We start from the raw sequence: 27,475 nt of genomic DNA, 5'->3' as shown, positions 1-27,475 counted from the left end.
CATATTGTATAAAAAAACATGCTACACTGCTTGTCTATGCGCCAACTACAACTGTAACATGCTACTCATATTGTATAAAAAAAACATGCTACACTGCTTGTTTATGCGCCGACTACAGCTGTAACATGCTACTCATATTGTATAAAAAAACATGCTACACTGCTTGTTTATGCGCCGACTACAGCTGTAACATGCTACTCATATTGTATAAAAAAAACATGCTACACTGCTTGTTTATGCGCTGACTACAGCTGTAACATGCTACTCATATTGTATAAAAAACATGCTACACTGCTTGTTTATGCGCCGACTACAGCTGTAACATGCTACTCATATTGTATAAAAAAACATGCTACACTGCTTGTTTATGCGCTGACTACAGCTGTAACATGCTACTCATATTGTATAAAAAAACATGCTACACTGCTTGTTTATGCGCCGACTACAGCTGTAACATGCTACTCATATTGTATAAAAAAACATGCTACACTGCTTGTTTATGAGCCGACTACAGCTGTAACATGCTACTCATATTGTATAAAAAAACATGCTACACTGCTTGTTTATGCGCCGACTACAGCTGTAACATGCTACTCATATTGTATAAAAAAACATGCTACACTGCTTGTTTATGTGCCGACTACAGCTGTAACATGCTACTCATATTGTATAAAAAAACATGCTACACTGCTTGTTTATGCGCCGACTACAGCTGTAACATGCTACTCATATTGTATAAAAAAACATGCTACACTGCTTGTTTATGCGCCGACTACAGCTGTAACATGCTACTCATATTGTATAAAAAAACATGCTACACTGCTTGTTTATGAGCCGACTACAGCTGTAACATGCTACTCATATTGTATAAAAAAAACATGCTACACTGCTTGTTTATGCGCCAACTACAGCTGTAACATGCTACTCATATTGTATAAATACACATAGTAGACTGCTTGTCTATGCGCCGACTACAGCTGTAACATGCTACTCATATTGTATAAAAAAACCATGCTACACTGCTTGTTTATGAGCCGACTACAGCTGTAACATGCTACTCATATTGTATAAAAAAACATGCTACACTGCTTGTCTATGCGCCAACTACAGCTGTAACATGCTACTCATATTGTATAAAAAAACATGCTACACTGCTTGTTTATGCGCCGACTACAGCTGTAACATGCTACTCATATTGTATAAAAAAACATGCTACACTGCTTGTTTATGCGCCGACTACAGCTGTAACATGCTACTCATATTGTATAAAAAAACACATGGTAAACTGCTCGTTTATGGGCCGACTACAGCTGCAACATGCTACTCATATTGTATAAAAACACATGGTAGACTGCTTGTTTAAGCACCGACTACAACTGTAACATGCTACTCATATTGTATAAAAACACATGGTAGACTGCTTGTTTATGTGCCAACTACAGCTGTAACATGCTACTTATATTGTATAAAAACACATGGTAGACTGCTTGTTTATGCGCCGACTACAGATGTAACATGCTACTCATATTGTATAAAAACACATGGTAGACTGCTTATTTATGCACCGACTACAGATGTAATATGCTACTTATATTGTATAAAAACACATGGTAGACTGCTTGTTTATGCGCCAACTACAGCTGTAACATGCTACTTATATTGTATATAAACACATGGTAGACTGCTGGTCTATGCGCCGACTACAGCTGTAACATGCTACTCATATTGTATAAAAAACATGGTACACTGCTTGTTTATGCGCAGACTACAGCTGTAACATGCTACTCATATTGTATAAAAACACATGGTAAACTGCTTGTTTATGCACCGACTACAGCTGTAACATGCTACTCATATTGTATAAAAACACATGGTAGACTGCTTGTTTATGCACCGACTACAGCTGTAACATGCTATTCCTATTGTATAAAAACACATGGTAGACTGCTTGTTTATGTGCCGACTACAACTGTAACATGCTACTCATATTGTATAAAAACACATGATAGACTGCTTGTTCATGCACCGACTACAGCGTTAACATGCTACTCATATTGTATATAAAAACATTGTAGACTGCTTGTTTATGCACCGACTACAGTTGTAACATGCTACTCATATTGTATAAAAACACATGGTAGACTGCTTGTTCATGCACCGACTACAGCGTTAACATGCTACTCATATTGTATATAAAAACATTGTAGACTGCTTGTTTATGCACCGACTACAGTTGTAACATGCTACTCATATTGTATAAAAACACATGGTAGACTGCTTGTTTATGTACCGACTACAGCTGTAACATGCTACTCATATTGTATAAAAACACATGGTAGACTGCTTGTTTATGCACCGACTACAACTGTAACATGCTACTCATATTGTATAAAAACACATGGTAGACTGCTTGTTTATGCACCGACTACAGCTGTAACATGCTACTCATATTGTATAAAAACACATGGTAGACTGCTTGTTTATGCACCGACTACAGCTGTAACATGCTACTCATATTGTATAAAAACACATGGTAGACTGCTTGTTTATGCACCGACTACAGCTGTAACATGTTACTCATATTTTATAAAACAGATGGGAGACTGCTTGTTTATACTCCGACTACAGCTGCCAAGTTGAGCTGAAAAAAATCCTACTTTTAAGTTTTATTTAAAAAATAAAAAAAAATGAATAAAAAAAGTAAATGTTCAGTTTCAGGATTGCATCTTATTAACAGGATTTACAAAAACTGTTTAACTGCAGCAGAGATGCAGCTTTTGAATGTGTAACTCCTTATACGTGAAGCCAAAAGGAAGAGGAATCCCGCCCCCTGCCCGCACACAGCCAATCAGGCGCTGGCAGGAGCTGTCAATCTCCCCGGTCGGACAACACCGGGGAGATTGAAATTCGCCAACTAAGAGGTGGCGAAAGGTTAGAAAATGGCCGCTGCTTGTTAAATACGGACTGCAGGTTCTCTTGTGAGAACCTGCAGTCATAAGGGGTGCGAAGCCTCCCGAAGGCTTTCATAAATCGACCCCTTGGTATCCTTTGTTGAAAGCTAAACCTAGGTAGGCTCATATACTAATTTCTAAGCCCTTGAAGGCCGCCTCTTATCTCAGTGCATTTAGACAGCTAGACAGCACTAGTTTATGTGTATCATATAGATAACATTGTGCTCACTCCTGTGGATTTACCTAGGAGCCAGCACTGATTGGCTAAAATGCAAGTCTGTCAAAAGCACTGAGATAAGGGAGCAGTCTGCAGAGACTTAGATACAGGTAATCACAGAGGTAAAAAGTATATTAATATAACGGTTTATGCAAAACTGGGGAATGGGCAATAAACGGATTATCCATCTTTTTAAACAATAACAATTCTGGAGGAGACTGTCCCTTTAAGCATGAATATAAAATTGTTCCATATAAAAGTTACACATTAAAAAACTATTTATTATATTTGAAATAATGAACACATCAGTTATGTTTCCCACAGTGTAATTCAGTGGAGATATGTGAAAAACTATGTTCTTTTGTAAGATTAATGAACTAGAATTAAGTCACATTGTGTAAACAGTAAATGACAAACCTCATATGTCATCTCTAAAATACTCCTGGGAATTTGCAGCACTCCCGTTTCTCCCAGTTCACCCGATATACAAATCCAAGGATTAGACGTGAACATAGAGCCTCCGAGCTTCTTGCTAGGGACGATCACAATGTGATACGGGATCACTGCGAAAACACAAGATATAAATGTAACAGCCCTATACAAGAGCGTTATACAAGAGCGTTATACAAGAGCCCTATACAAGAGCTTATTTTTATTGCATTATTCAACAGAACTAGTGTAATGTAATGTGATTGTGTAAAGTTATAAACAAAACACTAACATTTGTATCAGGCCATTTATTCAGTTTTGTAAATGTAAATTTAGATGATAAAGTGCCCGTTTTTTAAAAATCCGATTAAAAACAGGGGCACTTTAATTCATCAAAATTTACATTTCCCTTGTGTTGTGAAAATACTTACCTTTTAATCTTGACAGCCGCTCCAGCGATTCCCCCGGTCGTCTCAAGCCTCTTCATATGTCAGAAATGACGGATCGGTCATCCTCCAATCACAGCTCCTCCCCTGGGGGGGGGGAATTAGTGTCTGATTCAATGCAATGATTGGAGGAAGCCAGATTCCTCATTTTAGACCCGGGAAGAGGCTTTGCGACAGGTGGGGGAAGCGATGCAGCGGTTGTCGAGATTAAAAGGTAAGCAATTTAACAACACAAGTGAAATGTAAATTTTGATGAATTAAAGTTACCCTGTTTTTAATCGGATTTTTAAAAAACGGGCACTTTATCATCAAAATTTACATTCACTTTAATACTGTGTAAGAGACATATTTCTGAGATATCCAGTTAAATTTTATTCCGTGCGTTTAAGTCTCAATCCCAAAAATGTGTTAAAGGGACACAAACCAAAAGGTTTTCTTTCAGCAATCTTTATCAACTTTCTTATTTACTCCTATTATCAATTTTTCCTTGTTCTCTTGGTATCTTTATTTGAATAAGCAGGAATGAAAGCTTTAGAGCCAGCCCATCTTAGGTTGAGAACCTGGGTTGCGCTTGCTGATTGGTGGCTAAATGTAGCCCTAAATGTAGCCCTACAAGCCCTATCCAGGGTACGGAACCAAAAATGGGCCAGCTCCAAAGCTTTCATTCCTGCTTTTTCAAATAAAGATACCAAGAGAACAAAGAAAAAAAGATAATAGGAGTAAATTAGAAAGTTGCTTAAAATTGCTGCTCTATCTGAATCATGAAAGAAAATATTTGGGTTTACTATCCCTTTAACCAACTTTCTAATTTACTCCTACTATCAATTTTTCTTCTTTCACTTGCTATCTTTATTTGAAAAGCAAAAATGTAAGCTTATGAGCCGTCCCATTTTCGGTTCAGCACCTGGGTTGTACTTGTTGATTGGTGGCTAAATGTAGCCACTAATCAGCAAGCGCTATCTATCCAGGGTGCTGAACCAAAAATGGGCAGACTTATAAGCTTAGATTCCTGCTTTTTCAAATAAATATAGCAAGAGAAGGAAGAAAAATTGATAATAGGAGTAAATTAGAAAGTTGCTTAAAGTTGCTGCTCTATCTGAATCATGAAAGAAAAAAACATAATTAATGCTTACCAGATAAATTCCTTTCCTTCCTGTTGGGAAATACAACACCTGGCCACCAGGAGGAAGCAGACACCCCAGCCAAAGGCTTAAATATCCTTCCCACTTCCCCTATCCCCCAGTCATTCTGCTGAGGGAACAAGGAAAAGTAGGAGAAACATCAGGGTATAAAAAGGTGCCAGAAGAAATATAAAAAGGGCCCATCAAAAACATAAATTACGGGCAGGGTCGTGGACCCTCCCTGCCAGGATCTGGTAAACATAAATTATATTTTCCTTCCATAAGGCAGGGAGAGTCCATGACTTCATTCATTACTGTTGGGAGAATAACGGGAGGGAACAGAAAAAAGAGGCGGACCCTATTCTGAGGGCACTACATCCTGCAAAACTTTTTTCCTGAAAGCTGCTTCAGCCGTGTGTAAGGAGGACCAGGTAGCTGCCTTACAAATCTGATCCATTGAGGCTTTGTTCTTAAAAGTCCAAGAGGAAGCCATCGCTCTGGTGGAATAAGCCGTTATCCTCTCAGGAGGCTGTCGTCCCGCTGTCTCATAAGACAAGCGGATGACACTCCTCAACTAGAAAGAAAGGGAAGTCGTAGTAGCCTTCTGCCCTTGTGCTTCCCCGTATAGATGACAAACAACGAGGAAGATTGTCTGAATTCTTTAGTAGCCTGAAGAAAGAACTTCAAGGCACGAGCCACATCTAGATTGTGAAGCAAACATTCATTTTCTGAAGAAGAATTAGGACACAAGGAAGGAACAACAATTTCTTGATTAATGTTACGATTCGACACCACCTTAGGGAGGAACCTTAGTTTAGTGCATAAAACCGCCTTATCAGCATGAAAAACCAGATAAGAGGGGTCACATTGCAAAGCAAATATCTCAGAAACTCTGCTAGCAGAGGCAATAGCCAACAAAAAAAGAACCTTCCAAGACAAACAATTTAATGTCAACAGTATGCATAGGCTCAAACGGAGCCTGCTGCAAAACACTAAGAACAAGATTTAGGCTCAAGGCGGAGTCCCAGATCAAAACACAGGTCTGATCCTAGCCAGAGCCTTAAAGAACTGCACATCCGGAAGCTCGGCCAATCTTTTGTGCAGTAACACCGACAGGGCCGATATCTGTCTTTCAGGGAACTAGCAGATAAAGCCTTTTCCAGTCCATTCTGGAGAAAAGCTAAAATTCTGGCAACCTTAACCCTATGCCAGGAAAAGCCATGCTCTTCACACCAGTACAAGTAAGTCCTCCACACTTTATGGTAGATACGACGAGTAACTGGCTTAAGAGCTTGAACCAGAGTATCGATAACACTCTCAAAAAACCCTCTCTTGGCTAAGACTAAGCATTCAATCTCCACGCAGTCAGCCTCAGAGAATCTAGATTTTGAAGGGACCCTGTATCAGCAGATCTCTGCAACAAGGTAACCTCCACTGAGGAGATGAGGACATCCCCACCAGATCCGCAATCCATGTCCTTCGCCATGACGGAGCAATCAGAATCACTGATGCTCACTCCTGCTTGATGCGAGCCACAACACGAGGGAGAAGTGGTAATGGAGGAAAAAGATATACGAGTCTGAACCTCCATGGCACTGATAGGGCATCTATCAGTTCCGCCTGAGGATCCCTCGACCTCAACCCTTACCTGGGTAGCTTGGAATTGAGGTGGGATGCCATGAGATCTATCTCCGGCATCCCCCACTCGCTGCATATCTCTGCAAACACCTCAGGGTGAAGAGACCATTCCCCTGGGTGAAAAGATTGCCTTCTGAGAATGTCTTCTACCCAGTTGTCCATACCCGGAATGTGGATCGCTGACAGCGTACATCTGTGAGTCTCCGCCCACTCTAGTATCTGAGATACTTCTCTCATTGCCAAGGAACTTCTCGTTCCCCCCTGATGGTTGATGTAGGCGGTTGATGTAGGAAACCGAGGTTATATTGTCTGATTGGAATCTGATAAACTGGGACAAACCCAGAAGGGGCTAAGCCTTCAAGGCACTGAAGAATGCCCAGAGTTCCAAAATACTGATCGGAAGGGAGGAGGACTCCTGAATCCACAGACCTTGTGCCTTCTTGGCACCCCAAACGGCTCCCCAGCCGGAAAGGCTTGAGTCCGTAGTCACAATCTCCCAGGACGGTCTCAAGAAGCACATGCCTTTGACAGATGATATGGACAGAGCCACCAGGAGAGCGAGTCTCTCGACAGGTTGTCCAGCACTATCTGTTGAGACAGATCTGAATGGTCGCCATTCCATTGTCTCAGCATGCATAGTTGTAAGGGTCTGAGATGGAATCGGGTAAAAGGAATGATGTCTATACCAGACATCATGAGTCCGATCATCTCCATACACTGAGCCATTGAGGGTCTCGAGGAGGCCTGGTGGGAAAGACATACTGAAGTTAGCTTGCAACGTCTCTGATCTGTGAGGAATATTCTCATGGATATGGAGTCTATTATTGTTCCCAGGAAATTCACCCTTGTACTTGGAGTAAGAGAACTCTTTTCTCAGTTTATCTTCCATCCATGTGATCGAAGAAGATTGAGAAGGGACTCTGTATGTTCTTCTGCTAGATGAAAAGATAATGCTTGTACCAAGATATCGTCTAGGTAAGGCGCTACTGCAATACCTTGTGTTCTGGCAATGGCTATAAGAGCTCCAAGAACCTTCAAAAATATCCTTGAAGCAGTAGCTATGCCAAACGGAATAGCTATGAGCTGGAAGTGCTGGTCCAGAAAAGTAAACCTCAGGAACTGAAAATGTTCCCTGTGTATCGGGAGGTGAAGGTATGCATCCTTCAGGTTTATTGTGGTCATAAACTGTCCTTCCTGAACCAGAGGAAGGTTTAAACGAATTGTCTCCATTTTGAAAAAAGACACTCAGAAACTTGTTTAGGCACTTTAGGTCCAGAATTGGATGAAAAGTTCCCTCCTATGGAACCATGAAAAGGTTTGAATAAAATCCCAAACCTCTTTTTGCTGTAGGTACCGGGACAATTATTCCTACAGAGGAGAGATCCTGTACGCAACCTAAGAAGGCAGCCCTCTTTTCTGGTCTTGTAGACAGACTGGAGAGTAGGAATCTTCCCCTGGGCGGATGAGGCTTGAATCCTATCCTGTATCCTTGAGATACAATCTCCAGGACCCAAGGATCCTGTACATCCTGGAACCAAGTGTCTGAAAAAAGAGACAATCTGCCCCCTACTCGATCCGATCCCGGATCAGGGGCCACCCCTTCATGCTGATTTGTTCGCGGCGGACTTCTTAGTCTGTTTGGACTTATTCCAGGACTGAGCTGGCTTCCAAGCACCCTTGGGCTGCTCAGACATGGATGAGGATTGCGGTCGTCAGGATTTGTCAGAACGAAAGGAACGAAAATTAGACAATTGCCGTCCCTTAGACCTATTCTTCTTGTCCTGCGGTAGGAAGGTACCCTTCCCTCTGGTAACCTTAGAAACAATGGAGTCCAGCCCTGGATCAAATAAAGTCTTTCCCTTGAAAGGAAGAGAAAGGAGTCTGGATTTAGAAGTCATATCCGCAGACCAAGACTTCAACCAGAGAGCCCTGCGGGCTAGGACCGCAAAGCCAGAAGCCGTTGCATTTATGCGAATAATCTGCATTTTTGCATCCCAGATGAAAGAGTTAGCACTTCTCAGTGCATTAATTCTCTCCTAAATATTCTCGAGGGGAGTCTCCATCTCAATGAGCTCCGACAGAGTGTCGCACCAGTAGGTAGCTGCTCCAGCAACCGCGGCTACAGCTTCTGCCAATTGAAATAAAAACCTGTATGTTGAAACATCTTCCTCAGAAAAGTTTCCATTTTCTTATCCATAGGCTCTCTAAAAGAAGAACTATCCTCCAAAGGGATAGTAGTATGCTTAACCAGCCTAGAGATAGCTCCATCCACCTTAGGGATGGAGCCCCACAGATCTAATTGAGAGACCGGGAAAATTTTATTTTTAAAGTAGACGAGGGGGAAAAGGAAGTTCCTACTTACTCTTTCTTATTCGTTACTAATAATGTTTGCCATCTTAACTGGCACAGAAAAAGTCAGAGGGACCTCCTGTCTTCATAAACCCTGTCTAATTTAGGGATCTTAGGTTCCTCAGGGAGTTTAGCCTCTGGAACCTCTAGCGTAGACAGAACCTCCTTTAATAAAAAACGCAGATGCTCAAATTTTAAAATCTAAAGGATGGTTCCTCCGCTGAAGACAGTTTAGAGACTGAAGTCTCCGACTCAGAAAGTTCACCCTCTGAAGCCATAGAGGTTAACTCATCCTCGGATAGCTGGGACATAGTAGCTAAATCTGACAAATATTTTGATGACTCTAGGTCAGGAGAACTATGTTTATCCTTTCTCTTACATTTGTTAGAGCAAAGGTAAGGCACTCAGGGCTGCAGACACCGCCGATTGTAACTGCGCGGTAAAGTCTGCTGGGAAAAGGCCCCCTCCAGATGGAGGATTAGATAAGCCGCGGGGAACTACATGTGGAGCGGGTAATGTAGAAAGGGTAGTAATTTCTCGAGGCCCAGATTCCTAGAAAGTAGACAGCTCAGAGGGGCTAATAGCGCTATGAGTATTAGGAAGCTTGTCTCCCTTCTTAGACTTTAGAACAGTCTAAAAGGCAAATAGAACAAAATTGAGCAGGCAGGCAAACAACAGCCTCCTCACAATATAAACAGGAATGATTAATCAGTACAGAAGGAGCAGAACCTTTGAACATAGTATAAGAGTCCTCCATAGCTTTGTATATACCCACAGAAGGACAAAAAAAAAAAGTTTTTATTTAAAAAAAACGTTACCTTAATAATCCAAATTGCTGGGGCACTCACCACCTCCTAGACCCAGACAGCTAACAGTGAACACGCTCTCCTAAGGAATGATGTCTGCAGCAGGATCTTTAAATGAAAGAGACCGCACCCGGTCACATGGTCCTTAAGACAGGACTTCCCCTGTTACAAAAAAAGGGCACTACACTTAAAAAACGAAAGTGAAACCTGTTTGTTCCAAGCCAAAAAACACAGTCTATGAGCCCCCAAAAAAACAAATTCTCACATTAAGCAGATATAAATCCCCAAGCTGTTCAAATCTCCCTGAAGGAGATATTAACCCTTGATCCTATCGAGGTATAAAGGAGCCACACTGTGACCGTGTATAGCGTCTTAAAGTGTATATATAAAAAACGGTCTTACCCTCCAGGATCCATGCTGTGGAACAGGCAAAGCCTCTCAAGTGTGACAGCCTTGCAGCAGCGCTTCTGACATGGACTTGAGTGTGTAACAGCAAGCGGTGAAACTCGTCAACACGGATTGCTTAGGAGTTGCTAGCGACAGTCTGGATGGGTTCACAGAAAAACTTTCCCTGCATCTCCAGACTCTAACTTTCATCAATACTCTGAGAGGTTGACATGATTACTTAAAACTCCAGGAAAAAAAAAGTGTGTTTATTTTGCATCTGTTTTATAACCAAAAAGTCAATGAATACACAAGTTATATGAATTTCTACTGGAATCAGGTGCTACCTACCTGGACATAGGACATCTTATGTGAGCTGGTAATGTGTATGTGTGTGTCATATGCAATGTATTCTACTGCCGACCATTCAGTAAATGTATTAGGCAGGTGATATTTTTTGCCAATCACAGAATTATGAGACCTCTCACTAGATAGAGGGTTCATGCCCTCTCTCAAAAATATAGTTTTTATGTCTGTTTGTTTTTTTGTTCAATCTTTTATTTATGTCAAAGTTTAACATAAATAATAAAGAAAATTTACAACATAAGTGTTTTATGGTCTCTATCTCAGCATCTTTATCTAAGGCTGATCCCTGATGAGGGTTCCCTTGGTAGTTGATACACCAGCATATGGGCTTGAGTAGCCTCACTTCACACCAACATGTCACAGGGAACGTGTGTATCATGCGTGGGCCCCATACACTGTAACACTTATCAATGGAACATACATTTACACTGCTCCGTGCTCCCATTTAATACTGTATCACATTTGACAGCTTAACTTATAATTAGATTTCTTTAATATTCAGTTATTATGATTATGTTCTCTATATGCTACAAAACATTATAAAGCATAGTGGAGTAATGTCAACTTTTTTATTACACTTGAAAACTGTATGGAATTTACAGTAATTCATACATCTGTGTGAATGTTATAACAAAGAGAGCAGAAATCCAACACTCAAAAACTTCCATCTGTATACCTGTCTCGTTTCAGACACAAACAGTGCACCATGCTTGCTAACAGTTATTTCAATTAATGAAATTATACTTTCTTTCATGTAAGTGGCAAGAGTCCATGAACTAGTGACGTATGGGATATACATTCCTACCAGGAGGGGGCAAAGTTTCCCAAACCTCAAAATGCCTATAAATACACCTCCCACCTCACTCATACCTTAGTTTTACAAACTTTGCCTTCGTTGGAGGATGGTGAAGCAAGTCGTGCTTGATTTCTTCTGTGAAAGGCGCTTCTAAGCATTTTGAAGCCCAATTCCTCTCAAAGTGCAGTGTTTGTCTGAGGGATGTGAAGGGGGTATTGCCTGATGATGCCATGTTTTCACCTATGGGAAATCTATTCTAAGGCTCTCTGTAAATTCGGTCATGGAGATTCATCTGCCACCTCCCTTTACAGATCGACATTAAACTCCTCTACCATTACCTCTGCTGATATGTTTCATTACTGGTTTGGCTGTCTGCTATATGTGGATGGGTATCTTCAGTTAAGTATATATCTTTTTTTAAGACACTCTCAGCTATGTTTGGCACTTTATATTTTGAAAAATAAAACTAAAGAAAGTAAATGCGCTTTATGTAAATGAACCGTATCACACAATTGTAAAAATATCACAGATAATGCATATACACATGTAAATACACTTATAATAATGTGTGTGTGTATATATATATATATATATATATATACACACACACACAAATACGTTGATATTTAAATAAATTCTAAATATAAGAACAGAAGATAAAAGTATAAAATAATAGTATAAAATAACCAATGAATAATCCTAAAATATTATAAAAAAGGTTGATAAAAATTATCACATTTGATGTTTGTATTGCACAGTACCTCTTGTTATCCCAAAAAGTTCAAATATGTTCCAAATAAAAGTTAAAGGGACAGTAAATCCTTAAAAATAATGTTATATAATTCTGCACATAGTGCAGAATTATATAACATTATTTAAGTGCTATAGTTCTAAAACCCTTTTTTCTCTTTTAATATGTAAAAATGACGGCGCTTTTACAGACCCGCTCTCTGCTCTCTGCTGAGCGGGTCTGTAATATTTAGTCAGCGCATCGGGCCAGCTGTATAGTCACAGCCCGGCCCGACCGCGCCATAGCACTAAGTGCAGCTCGCTCCTGTCACAGGAGCGAGCTGCACTTAGTCTTATGGCGCGGTCGGGCCGGGCTGTGACTATACAGCTGGCCCGATGCGCTGACTAAATATTACAGACCCGCTCAGCAGAGAGCGGGTCTGTAAAAGCGCCGTCATTTTTACATATTAAAAGAGAAAAAAGGGTTTTAGAACTATAGCACTTAAATAATGTTATATAATTCTGCACTATGTGAAGAATTATATAACATTATTTTTAAGGTTTACTGTCCCTTTAATATAAAAAGGAGGATATCCCTTTAAATTTCCAAAGTCCTTTTAGTTTCCCAACACGAGTACACCCTTGTGCAGCTCCAATCAAACCAGGCAAATCCAAGCCTCAGTTGCAACGACAAAGATATGTGAAGAGAGAAGAAAAGAGAGAGCGCACAAGAACGATAGAAAAATATTTAAAACAGCATTCAGGAGGATACGCTCATTCCTCAGCGTTTTGCTGCCTCACACTGCAGCCTAGGATGGCAGTGTCTCCAGGTGTTCTGACGAACAGCGTCTTGTGCAGGGCTTTCCGGATGCCCTGACTAACTGCTTGTTTGCCGGGTAAGGAGGACAGATGGTGCTTCGGTTAGAGTGCCTGACAGGTCCAACGCTCTAACCGAAGCACCATCTGGTCAGAACACCTGGAGACACTGCCATCCTAGGCTGCAGTGTGAGGCAGCAAAACGCTGAGGAATGAGCGTATCATCCTGAATGCTGTTTTAAATATTTTTCTATCGTTCTTGTGCTCTCTCTCTTTTCTTCTCTCTTCACATAACTTTATATTTTGAAGTTTATAATATATATTGCATATATTTGCCATAAGTCAGGTCTATGTTTATTTCCCTTTACAGTCTTACAGTTTCAGCATGGAAATGATGTTTTTGGGAGAAATTTAGGAGTAATTTTTTTTACCTGGGGTTCCAGCTAGTCGCAATGACACAAAATGCTTCTATTTATTGCATCATCCTTGGCACGAATATTTTTGGCGCAAAGGTTGCGTTGGTTGTGAGGCGAGTCGCGTCATTTCTTGCATCTTTGACGCAAAAATGTTTGCCGCAAAGTCGCGCCTGTTATGACGTGAGTCGTGTCATTTCCTGTTAACTTTGGCGCCAAAATATTTTTTCTCTGCATTTACGTTATCTGTGTTTGTGCCATCCTTGGCGCCAAAAATTTGTTATATTAAGTCTCTCTTTCTTTTGCTCTCTGCTCTCATTTGTTTTTAGAGGGCTATGATGTTTGCTTCTGATCTTATTTTCGTATAGGAATTTTATCATAAGCATTTTTTTCCATTCCTGAAACTGCTATTTTGTGGAATTTTGTTTAAATGTTATTTTTTTTTATACATTTTGCAAGATGTCTCAAACTAATTCTGCCTTTGATGTTACTGTAGGAACCAAGTTGCCTAAAAACAATTCTACCAAAGCTAAGTATGTATGTTGTGAATTAGCTGATCTTACTTCTTCAGCTCAAATATGTGGCACTCGTTATGAAAAATTATTATATGCAGATAAATACATCTACTGTTAAACCTTCACAATCTAATGAAAATGATATTCCTGTAGATATTAAAGATTATATTGCTGCAGCCATAGAGAAGGCTATGACTGCTATTCCGCCTTCAAATAAACTTAAAAAATCTGATGAAGTTTGTATTGATCAACAGCATTCTGAAGTATCTTCTGCTGATGAGGATTTCTTTGGCTCAGAGGATCTTACTTCAGAGACTGAAATTGATAAATCAACTTTTCTTTTTAAGATTGAATATATTCGTTCTTTGTTAAAGGAAGTATTGTTTACTTTGGGTATTGAGGAATCTAGTCCTATTGATAACAAGAATAGCAAATGTTTGAATTCTGTTTTTTAGGCTTCTGAGGTTACTCCTGATGCTATCTCTAATATGATTACTAAGAAATGGTCTAAGCCTGGTATTTTTTTTTTAATCCTTCTTCTAGGTTTAAAAAATTGTATCCTTTACCTGTGTCTAATTTAGAGATTTGGGAAAAAGTCCCTAAGGTAGATGGCGCTATATCTACTCTTGCTAAATGTACTACTATTCCTATGGAAGATAGCAATTCTTTCAAGGATCCCTTAGATAGGAAGATTAAAACTTATCTTAGGAAGGCATATTTACATACTGGCTATATTCTTAGGCCTGCTATTTCTATGGCTGATGTTGCTGCTGCTTCAACTTTTTGGTTGGACAGTCTAGCACAGCAGTTAGATCCTGAATTGTCTGGTATTGTTCTTTTACTTCAACGTGCTAATCATTTCATTTGTGATGCTATATTTGATATTATTAAGATTGATATCAAATCTATGTCTTTAGCTATTCTATCTAGAAGAGCTTTATGGCTTAAATCTTGGAATGCTGATATGGTGTCAAAATCTAGATTACAATATCTTTACAGGGTAATAATTTTTTTCTGCCCCAAGATAAGAAATCTAAGGGTAAATTCAAAGCTCCCAATCGTTTTTGTTTCTTTCGTCAGAATAAAGAACAAAAACACACTCCTTCCCCTAAGGCCTCTGGTTCCAATTGGAGACCATCTATGAATTGGAATAAATCCAAGCCTTATAAGAAACCAAATCTAGCCCCTAAGACTGCATGAAGGTACAGCCCTCAAACCAGTTCAACTGGTGGGGGGCAGATTGAAATTATTTTCAGAAATTTGGGCAGATTCTGTCCAAAATAAGTGGATCCGGGATATTGTTTCTCAGGGGTATGGAACAGGTTTCAGAATAAGACCCCCTATGGGAAGATTCTCTCTTTCCCATGTTCCAACAAACCCTGTGAAGGCTCGGGCTTTTCTGAAGTGTGTTTCAAACCTAGAGCTTTAAGGGGTGATTGTTCCAGTTCCTCTACAGGAACAGGGTTTGGGTTTTTATTCAAATCTGTTCATTGTTCCAAAAAGGGAAGATTCATTCAGACCAATTCTGGATCTGAAAACTTTAAATCGTTTTGTAAGAGTCCCAACTTTCAAGATGGTGACTATAACGACTATTCTGCCTTTTGTTCAGCAAGGTCATTTCATGTCTACAATAGACTTACAGGACGGTTATCTTCACATACCGATTCACCCAGACCACTATTGGTTTCTGAGATTCGCTTTTCTAGACAAGCATTACCAATTTGTCGCTTTTCCGTTTGGCCTACCGACAGCTCCGAGAATCTTTTCAAAGGTTCATGGTGCTCCTCTATCAGTAATCAGAGAGCAGGGTATTGGCGTGTTTCCTTATTTGGACGATATCTTGGTACTAGCTCAATCTTTTCATTTAGCACACAAAACAACTTGTGTGGTTTCTACAAAGACATGATTGGAGGATCAATTTACAAAAGAGTTTATTGATTCCTCAGACAAGGGTCACCTTTTTAGGTTTCCAGATAGATTCAGTGTCCATGACTCTTTCTCTGACAGACAAGAGACAAATTAAGTTGATTTTAGCTTGTCTAAACCCTCAGTCTCTATCATTCCCTTTAGTGGCTATGTGCATGGAAGTTTTATGTCTCATGACTGCAGCATCGGACGCGATCCCCTGTCCTCTACAGCTTTGCATGTTGCACCAATGGTGCAGGGATTATACTCAGATATCACAGTTGATATACTTAAATCCTAACATTCAACATTCTCTGACTTGGTGGTTAAACCATCACCTTATTGTTCAAGGGGCCTCCTTTGTTCGTCCTTCCTGGACTGTGATCACAACAGATGCAAGACTTTCGGGTTGGGAAGCTGTCTGGGGGTGTAAGACTGTTCTCTTCTTTTGTCACTCCCAGTTACTCCCACTGACTGCTGATTCGCTAACTACTCCTTAAGACAGGTGCTCCCCTTGCACTCTGTGCTTAGTATTGAAGTTTCTACATACAGATTGGATTACAAACTTTCTCTGTCCTGCATGTTCCAGCTTACCTATAATCAATTGCTGGTATCTTAGCAGGATTCAAAAGACTTTGTTTGCCGTTTATACCTTCAAAGACATCATTGTCTTCTGCCTTATATTCAAGTGAGGAATTGTACATCTTTCGTTTTGTTTAACTAGCTGCTTCATTCTTTTTGCAGCTCATACCTTCAACACAGCTAAACAGCAGCACGCAAAAGGATTCAAACCGTGACGTCACTTCCACTCCGGGCCCGGCACCAACAAACTTTCTCCCTGCTTGCTGTTGGAACGGACTACTACCGAATAGACTTGATATTTGGGTATGAGTTTCAGGTACCACACTATTTAACCGCATTACCGCTTTACTAACCCATAATCTGCTAAATTACTTGTGGCTATTACTGCAACTACCTAATTACTAAAGCATCAACTAATATCTGCTTAACTGTTTATTCTCTGCAAAGATCCTGCTTTTCCTTGAAAGTAATAAGGCATATCTCCTGCATAAACTGCTTTGTTGAATTAAGTCACTTGCTTGCTGGGAAAGACTTTTTATTGCTGCTGCATTTGTTCCGTTATTTCTCCAGTTCTTTACTCTATTTCTGTTGTTGTCTATCTAAGATATACATCAGATTATATAAGTTTTTCATTGCAGCCAGCTGCTGTATACAAACCTTGTTCTTTTTCTGAATTTGAGCAATATTCACAAATCTGAAAGAGTCCTTTTTGCAATAAAGGATTTAGACAGAATTGTGTAACAAACAAACAATTTTGGTCGTAACTGCAGTTGTGTTCCACTATCAAGAGTTTATTCAAAACCTAACAAAATACTAAGCCCCTACACTATGGAACCAGCAGATTTGCGTCAAATTGTTTACAACCTTACTCAAAAGGTTGACCAGCTCTCACAAGGCATGCGTGAATTACAGATTGAAAATGAAGCTCTACGTAACATAATAAAGGACTCTATTGCTGTTAAAGGTAATCAGGCTGAAAATATTACCGAACCACAATTGTCACTTCCAGATCTTTTCTCTGGTAACAGAAAAACATACAGATCATTTAAAAATGCCTGTCAACTTCTTTTTTCTATGAAACCTAGAACATACCCCACTGAGAGAGTGAGAGTTTTGACTACCATTTCCTTTCTCAGGGGGGACCCCAGAAATTGGGCAGATAAATTTATTGAAAACCAAGATCCTATTCTCGGCTCTCTGGATGATTTTTTCAATGCTATGGATGAAATGTTTCAGGACACAGATGTGCAGCTCACTGCAGAAATGACTTTGAGGAGTCTCAAACAAGGGAAAAGACCTGTAGAAGAGTACATCACAGACTTTAAGCAGTACTCTACCGATGCATTATGGACCCCAGTTGCTCTCCGCAACCAATTCCGTCTCGGTCTTTCAGAGACACTAAAAGATGAATTCGCCAGAATTGAGCTTCCCCAGACTCTAGAAACATTTATGAAGATGGCTATTCAGATTGATCGCCGTTTAAGAGAAAGAAAAGCTGAAAAATACGCTATTGAATACAAACCTAAAAGTTCTTACTCTTCATCTCTTTCTAACTCATTTACTCCTACTAAAACAACTGCAGAACCTATGGAGATAGGTTTTATGAGAGGTCCCCTGACTCAAGAAGAAAAACAACGCAGGCGCATAAAAAATTTATGTATGTATTGCGCTAATGCATCTCACACTGTTCAGGATTGTTCACTTCTATTAAAGAATAAGAAAAGTAAGTCTAATTACCTGTATACTTCGTTTCAATCATCTATACAAAATACTTATTGTACTTTATCTGTTTCTTTACAGCTGCTTCAAAGTCAAGTGATGATTAATGATGCCATCATTGATTCTGGGGCTACTGGGAATTATTTAGATCATGATTTTTGTATCAAAAACAAAATCCCTCTCATCAAGAAGAAGACTCCTATACCTATTAGGGTCATTGATGGTTCACTTATGTTTTCTGGACCTATAATTTTTGAGACTATCCCTATAAAGCTTAACATTGATGGACATTTTGAAATGTTATCTTTTGACGTTCTCCCTTCGCCCCATTTTTCTTTAGTTTTGGGTTTAAAGTGGTTACAAGTACATAACCCCACAATTACTTGGTTTCCTTTCAAAATAAAGTTTATTTCTGCTTATTGCAAAACTACCTGTTTTCCTTGTCCATTATTATTACATTCAACTGTTCCCTCTGACTCTTTACCCATACAATATATTGAGTTTGAAGATGTTTTCAGTAAGACTGAGGCTGAGAACCTACCCCCTCATAGGGTTTATGATTGCCCTATTGATCTTCAACCTGGTGCTCGAATTCCTTTGGACATCTCTATCCCTTAAGTAATCCAGAACTCGAAGAACTTAAATTGTATCTTGAAGAAAACCTAAAAAAAGGTTTTATTAGACCTTCCACATCCCCAGCTGGTGCTGGTTTCTTTTTTGTTCGCAACAAAGATGGCAGTCTTAGACCCATCATTGATTATCGTGAGTTGAATAAATGTACTATCAAAAATCGCTATCTGCTGCCATTAATACCAGAGATGATTGAGAGGCTCTCTGACGCTTCCATATTTACTAAGCTAGATTTAAGAGGGGCATACAATCTCATCAGAATAAAAGAGGGGCATGAATGGTTGACGGCATTTAGGACCAGATATGGCCTATTTGAATATCTTGTAATGCCGTTCGGACTATGTAATGCCCCTGCCACTTTTCAATACTTCATAAATGATGTATTTCGTGATCTTCTTGATGTATGTCTAGTTATTTATCTAGATGACATTCTCATATACTCAAGAACTATGGAGGATCATGTGAAACATGTTCGACAGGTACTCGCCCGTCTCAGAGCCCATAAACTCTACGCTAAATTAGAAAAATGTAAATTCCATACTACTGAAGTTTCTTTTTTGTGATACAACATCTCTCCTTCAGGAATTCAAATGCAAAAAGAAAAAGTGGACACTGTTCTGAACTGGCCAGAACCAAAATCTAGGAAAGATTTACAACGCTTCTTAGGATTCTCCAACTACTACAGGAAATTCATAAAAGGGTTTTCTAAAATCGTAAAACCTCTTACGATTCTAACTGGTTCTTCCATTCCTTTCAACTGGGGAAATGATGCTAGAAACGCCTTTGTTCATTTAAAAAACAGGTTCACATCTGCACCTATTCTTCAATTTCCTAACCCATCTTATCAGTATACTTTGGAGGTTGATTCTTCTGACTATGCTATTGGTGCTGTACTTTCCCAACAAAAATCCTTATCAGAACCTCTTCATCCAATTTCTTATTTCTCCAAACTTATGACACCTGCAGAACGTAATTATGCCATCGGAGATAAGGAATTGTTGGCTATACGTCGATCCCTAGAACACTGGAGACATCTCCTGGAGGGTACTACTTTACCAATTATCATTTATACGGATCATAAGAATCTACAGTATTTACAATCTAACAAAACACTCTCTGCCAGACAGGTTCGCTGGAGTCTTTATTTTGACCGTTTTAATTTCTCAATTATTTACAGACCTGCCAACAAAAACGCAAAAGCTGACGCCTTGTCCCGAATTCCTAAACCTCCAATTGACTTGCCCATCAGGAAAGACATTGTCTCTCCTGAATGTTTCATTGGTATCACTACTCCTATCTTAACAGAATTAAGAGATTTCTGTAAAAAACAACCAACACCTCCTGAACCAGATTTGCTTAAAAACCATGGCTTGTATTTCCGAGGTCTTGCCATGATAACCCTCTTGCTGGTCACCCTGGTGTTAAAAAGACACATGAACTTGTTTCTCGAACATATTGGTGGCCTCAGATGAAATCATCTATTTCTGATTATATAAACACATGCAGGGTTTGTGTCACTTGTAAGCCTGAACGAAAACCACCTTTTGGTTTACTCATGCCTTTACCAGTTCCCGATAAACCTTGGCACCATGTCTCAATGGACTTTATTGTCGACTTACCTCCATCAAGTAACCAGACCACTATACTTGTTGTCATTGATGTTTTTACTAAGATGGCTCATTTTCTACCATTCCACAAATTACCAACCTCTTCAGAGACTGCTCACTTATTCATTGATCATATTGTTAAGTTACATGGACTTCCTTCTATCATAACTACTGACCGTGGATCACAATTTACCTCAAAATTCTGGACCAAATTATGTGAAATTACTAACATTGACCATCGATACTCCACAGCCTTTCACCCCCAGACTAACGGACAATCAGAGAGATTAAACCAGTGGCTTGAACATTATTTGAGGTGCTACTGTTCTTATCATCAAAACGATTGGTTTAAATATCTCTCAATGGCAGAATTTGCTTATAATAATTCAACCAATGCTTCCACAAAGATGACTCCTTTCTTTGCAAATTATGCTTACCATCCTAAGTTTTCTTTTATATCATTTACTTCTTCAGATTCTCCTTTGCTCGATGAAATACATAATTCTTTACAAGAAAATTTCAAAACTATACAAGAGAATATTCTAGATGCCCAGATGTCACAAAAACATTTTTATGACCTTCGAAGAAGAAAACCACCTGAATATAATGTTGGTGATTTAGTCTGGCTTTCTACAAAAAATTTAAGACTACAAATCCCTTCCAAGAAGATGGCCAGTCTATTCATTGGTCCTTTTCCCATTCAAAAGATTATTAATGCCAATGCTGTCAGATTGGAGCTTCCTAACTCGCTAAGAATTCATCCCACTTTTCATGTTTCCCTTTTGAAACCATATATTCCTACGAGACATAACCAGACTCTATTACCTCCTTCGCCTTTACCTTTGGATGATAATGAATATGAAGTTGACTCCATACTAGATTCCAGATATTCCAATGGGATCCTTCAATATTTGGTAAGATGGAAAAACTATTCCAGTGATGAGGACTCCTGGGAACCTCTTTCCAATCTCAACTCCCCTCGTCTTCTATCAATGTTCCATCGTCGCCATCCTGATAGGCCTCGGCCAATCGCTGTGGAACAGCTCCCTTGAGGAGGGGGTCATGCAAGACTCTGTTCTCTTCTTTTCCTTTGTCACTCCCAGTTACTCCCACTGACTGCTGATTCGCTAACTACTCCTTAAGACAGGTGCTCCCCTTGCACTCTGTGCTTAGTATTGAAGTTTCTACATACAGATTGGATTACAAACTTTCTCTGTCCTGCATGTTCCAGCTTACCTATAATCAATTGCTGGTATCTTAGCAGGATTCAAAAGACTTTGTTTGCCGTTTATACCTTCAAAGACATCATTGTCTTCTGCCTTATATTCAAGTGAGGAATTGTACATCTTTCGTTTTGTTTAACTAGCTGCTTCATTCTTTTTGCAGCTCATACCTTCAACACAGCTAAACAGCAGCACGCAAAAGGATTCAAACCGTGACGTCACTTCCACTCCGGGCCCGGCACCAACAAACTTTCTCCCTGCTTGCTGTTGGAACGGACTACTACCGAATAGACTTGATATTTGGGTATGAGTTTCAGGTACCACACTATTTAACCGCATTACCGCTTTACTAACCCATAATCTGCTAAATTACTTGTGGCTATTACTGCAACTACCTAATTACTAAAGCATCAACTAATATCTGCTTAACTGTTTATTCTCTGCAAAGATCCTGCTTTTCCTTGAAAGTAATAAGGCATATCTCCTGCATAAACTGCTTTGTTGAATTAAGTCACTTGCTTGCTGGGAAAGACTTTTTATTGCTGCTGCATTTGTTCCGTTATTTCTCCAGTTCTTTACTCTATTTCTGTTGTTGTCTATCTAAGATATACATCAGATTATATAAGTTTTTCATTGCAGCCAGCTGCTGTATACAAACCTTGTTCTTTTTCTGAATTTGAGCAATATTCACAAATCTGAAAGAGTCCTTTTTGCAATAAAGGATTTAGACAGAATTGTGTAACAAACAAACAATTTTGGTCGTAACTGCAGTTGTGTTCCACTATCAAGAGTTTATTCAAAACCTAACAAAATACTAAGCCCCTACACTATGGAACCAGCAGATTTGCGTCAAATTGTTTACAACCTTACTCAAAAGGTTGACCAGCTCTCACAAGGCATGCGTGAATTACAGATTGAAAATGAAGCTCTACGTAACATAATAAAGGACTCTATTGCTGTTAAAGGTAATCAGGCTGAAAATATTACCGAACCACAATTGTCACTTCCAGATCTTTTCTCTGGTAACAGAAAAACATACAGATCATTTAAAAATGCCTGTCAACTTCTTTTTTCTATGAAACCTAGAACATACCCCACTGAGAGAGTGAGAGTTTTGACTACCATTTCCTTTCTCAGGGGGGACCCCAGAAATTGGGCAGATAAATTTATTGAAAACCAAGATCCTATTCTCGGCTCTCTGGATGATTTTTTCAATGCTATGGATGAAATGTTTCAGGACACAGATGTGCAGCTCACTGCAGAAATGACTTTGAGGAGTCTCAAACAAGGGAAAAGACCTGTAGAAGAGTACATCACAGACTTTAAGCAGTACTCTACCGATGCATTATGGACCCCAGTTGCTCTCCGCAACCAATTCCGTCTCGGTCTTTCAGAGACACTAAAAGATGAATTCGCCAGAATTGAGCTTCCCCAGACTCTAGAAACATTTATGAAGATGGCTATTCAGATTGATCGCCGTTTAAGAGAAAGAAAAGCTGAAAAATACGCTATTGAATACAAACCTAAAAGTTCTTACTCTTCATCTCTTTCTAACTCATTTACTCCTACTAAAACAACTGCAGAACCTATGGAGATAGGTTTTATGAGAGGTCCCCTGACTCAAGAAGAAAAACAACGCAGGCGCATAAAAAATTTATGTATGTATTGCGCTAATGCATCTCACACTGTTCAGGATTGTTCACTTCTATTAAAGAATAAGAAAAGTAAGTCTAATTACCTGTATACTTCGTTTCAATCATCTATACAAAATACTTATTGTACTTTATCTGTTTCTTTACAGCTGCTTCAAAGTCAAGTGATGATTAATGATGCCATCATTGATTCTGGGGCTACTGGGAATTATTTAGATCATGATTTTTGTATCAAAAACAAAATCCCTCTCATCAAGAAGAAGACTCCTATACCTATTAGGGTCATTGATGGTTCACTTATGTTTTCTGGACCTATAATTTTTGAGACTATCCCTATAAAGCTTAACATTGATGGACATTTTGAAATGTTATCTTTTGACGTTCTCCCTTCGCCCCATTTTTCTTTAGTTTTGGGTTTAAAGTGGTTACAAGTACATAACCCCACAATTACTTGGTTTCCTTTCAAAATAAAGTTTATTTCTGCTTATTGCAAAACTACCTGTTTTCCTTGTCCATTATTATTACATTCAACTGTTCCCTCTGACTCTTTACCCATACAATATATTGAGTTTGAAGATGTTTTCAGTAAGACTGAGGCTGAGAACCTACCCCCTCATAGGGTTTATGATTGCCCTATTGATCTTCAACCTGGTGCTCGAATTCCTTTGGACATCTCTATCCCTTAAGTAATCCAGAACTCGAAGAACTTAAATTGTATCTTGAAGAAAACCTAAAAAAAGGTTTTATTAGACCTTCCACATCCCCAGCTGGTGCTGGTTTCTTTTTTGTTCGCAACAAAGATGGCAGTCTTAGACCCATCATTGATTATCGTGAGTTGAATAAATGTACTATCAAAAATCGCTATCTGCTGCCATTAATACCAGAGATGATTGAGAGGCTCTCTGACGCTTCCATATTTACTAAGCTAGATTTAAGAGGGGCATACAATCTCATCAGAATAAAAGAGGGGCATGAATGGTTGACGGCATTTAGGACCAGATATGGCCTATTTGAATATCTTGTAATGCCGTTCGGACTATGTAATGCCCCTGCCACTTTTCAATACTTCATAAATGATGTATTTCGTGATCTTCTTGATGTATGTCTAGTTATTTATCTAGATGACATTCTCATATACTCAAGAACTATGGAGGATCATGTGAAACATGTTCGACAGGTACTCGCCCGTCTCAGAGCCCATAAACTCTACGCTAAATTAGAAAAAACATAATTTATGTAAGAACTTACCTGATAAATTCATTTCTTTCATATTAACAAGAGTCCATGAGCTAGTGACGTATGGGATATACATTCCTACCAGGAGGGGCAAAGTTTCCCAAACCTTAAAATGCCTATAAATACACCCCTCACCACACCCACAAATCAGTTTAACGAATAGCCAAGAAGTGGGGTGATAAGAAAAAAAGTGCGAAGCATATAAAATAAGGAATTGGAATAATTGTGCTTTATACAAAAAAATCATAACCACCACAAAAAAGGGTGGGCCTCATGGACTCTTGTTAATATGAAAGAAATGAATTTATCAGGTAAGTTCTTACATAAATTATGTTTTCTTTCATGTAATTAGCAAGAGTCCATGAGCTAGTGACGTATGGGATAATGACTACCCAAGATGTGGATCTTTCCACACAAGAGTCACTAGAGAGGGAGGGATAAAATAAAGACAGCCAATTCCTGCTGAAAATAATCCACACCCAAAATAAAGTTTAACAAAAAACATAAGCAGAAGATTCAAACTGAAACCGCTGCCTGAAGAACTTTTCTACCAAAAACTGCTTCAGAAGAAGAAAATACATCAAAATGGTAGAATTTTGTAAAAGTATGCAAAGAGGACCAAGTTGCTGCTTTGCAGATCTGGTCAACCGAAGCTTCATTCCTAAACGCCCAGGAAGTAGATACTGACCTAGTAGAATGAGCTGTAATTCTCTGAGGAGGAATTTTACCCGACTCAACATAGGCAAGATGAATTAAAGATTTCAACCAAGATGCCAAAGAAATGGCAGAAGCTTTCTGGCCTTTCCTAGAACCGGAAAAGATAACAAATAGACTAGAAGTCTTACGGAAAGATTTCGTAGCTTCAACATAATATTTCAAAGCTCTAACAACATCCAAAGAATGCAATGATCTCTCCTTAGAATTCTTAGGATTAGGACATAATGAAGGAACCACAATTTCTCTACTAATGTTGTTGGAATTCACAACTTTAGGTAAAAATTCAAAAGAAGTTCGCAACACCGCCTTATCCTGATGAAAAATCAGAAAAGGAGACTCACAAGAAAGAGCAGATAATTCAGAAACTCTTCTAGCAGAAGAGATGGCCAAAAGGAACAAAACTTTCCAAGAAAGTAATTTAATGTCCAATGAATGCATAGGTTCAAACGGAGGAGCTTGAAGAGCTCCCAGAACCAAATTCAAACTCCAAGGAGGAGAAATTGACTTAATGACAGGTTTTATACGAACCAAAGCTTGTACAAAACAATGAATATCAGGAAGAATAGCAATCTTTCTGTGAAAAAGAACAGAAAGAGCGGAGATTTGTCCTTTCAAAGAACTTGCGGACAAACCCTTATCTAAACCATCCTGAAGAAACTGTAAAATTCTCGGTATTCTAAAAGAATGACAAGAAAAATGACGAGAAAGACACCAAGAAATATAAGTCTTCCAGACTCTATAATATATCTCTCGAGATACAGATTTACGAGCCTGTAACATAGTATTAATCACGGAGTCAGAGAAACCTCTATGACCAAGAATCAAGCGTTCAATCTCCATACCTTTAAATTTAAGGATTTCAGATCCGGATGGAAAAAAGGACCTTGTGACAGAAGGTCTGGTCTTAACGGAAGAGTCCATGGTTGGCAAGATGCCATCCGGACAAGATCCGCATACCAAAACCTGTGAGGCCATGCTGGAGCTATTAGCAGAACAAACGAGCATTCCCTCAGAATCTTGGAGATTACTCTTGGAAGAAGAACTAGAGGCGGAAAGATATAGGCAGGATGATACTTCCAAGGAAGTGATAATGCATCCACTGCCTCCGCCTGAGGATCCCGGGATCTGGACAGATACCTGGGAAGTTTCTTGTTTAGATGAGAGGCCATCAGATCTATCTCTGGAAGCCCCCACATTTGAACAATCTGAAGAAATACCTCTGGGTGAAGAGACCATTCGCCCGGATGCAACGTTTGGCGACTGAGATAATCCGCTTCCCAATTGTCTACACCTGGGATATGAACCGCAGAGATTAGACAGGAGCTGGATTCCGCCCAAACCAAAATTCGAGATACTTCTTTCATAGCCAGAGGACTGTGAGTCCCTCCTTGATGATTGATGTATGCCACAGTTGTGACATTGTCTGTCTGAAAACAAATGAACGATTCTCTCTTCAGAAGAGGCCAAAACTGAAGAGCTCTGAAAACTGCACGGAGTTCCAAGATATTGATCGGTAATCTCACCTCCTGAGATTCCCAAACTCCTTGTGCCGTCAGAGATCCCCACACAGCTCCCCAACCTGTGAGACTTGCATCTGTTGAAATTACAGTCCAGGTTGGAAGAACAAAAGAAGCCCCCTGAATTAAACGAAGGTGATCTGTCCACCACGTTAGAGAGTGCCGAACAATCGGTTTTAAAGATATTAATTGATATATCTTCGTGTAATCCCTGCACCATTGGTTCAGCATACAGAGCTGAAGAGGTCGCATGTGAAAACGAGCAAAGGGGATCGCGTCCGATGCAGCAGTCATAAGACCTAGAATTTCCATGCATAAGGCTACCGAAGGGAATGATTGAGACTGAAGGTTTCGACAGGCTGTAATCAATTTTAGACGTCTCTTGTCTGTTAAAGACAAAGTCATGGACACTGAATCTATCTGGAAACCCAGAAAGGTTACCCTTGTTTGAGGAATCAAAGAACTTTTTGGTAAATTGATCCTCCAACCATGATCTTGAAGAAACAACACAAGTCGATTCGTATGAGACTCTGCTAAATGTAAAGACGGAGCAAGTACCAAGATATCGTCCAAATAAGGAAATACCACAATACCCTGTTCTCTGATTACAGACAGAAGGGCACCGAGAATCTTTGTGAAAATTCTTGGAGCTGTAGCAAGGCCAAACGGTAGAGCCACAAATTGGTAATGCTTGTCTAGAAAAGAGAATCT

General features: G+C 39.4%; 1 protein-coding gene across 3 annotated transcripts in view; it reads right to left on the bottom strand.

Annotated features, from left to right (window-relative positions):
- DENND5A (DENN domain containing 5A) overlaps positions 1 to 27,475 on the bottom strand; it is a 223,097-nt gene that overhangs the window by 9,428 nt on the left and 186,194 nt on the right. For all 3 annotated transcript variants that reach the window (XM_053720600.1, XM_053720599.1, XM_053720601.1), the window contains one exon: positions 3,586 to 3,731. In XM_053720600.1, coding sequence (XP_053576575.1) covers positions 3,586 to 3,731 — 146 coding nt within the window. The remainder of the gene's footprint in view (positions 1 to 3,585; positions 3,732 to 27,475) is intronic.

The sequence above is a fragment of the Bombina bombina genome, chromosome 7, assembly GCF_027579735.1.
Source record: "Bombina bombina isolate aBomBom1 chromosome 7, aBomBom1.pri, whole genome shotgun sequence".
NCBI classification, from domain to species: Eukaryota; Metazoa; Chordata; class Amphibia; order Anura; family Bombinatoridae; genus Bombina; species Bombina bombina.
This window is presented reverse-complemented; position numbering and strand designations above follow the sequence as displayed.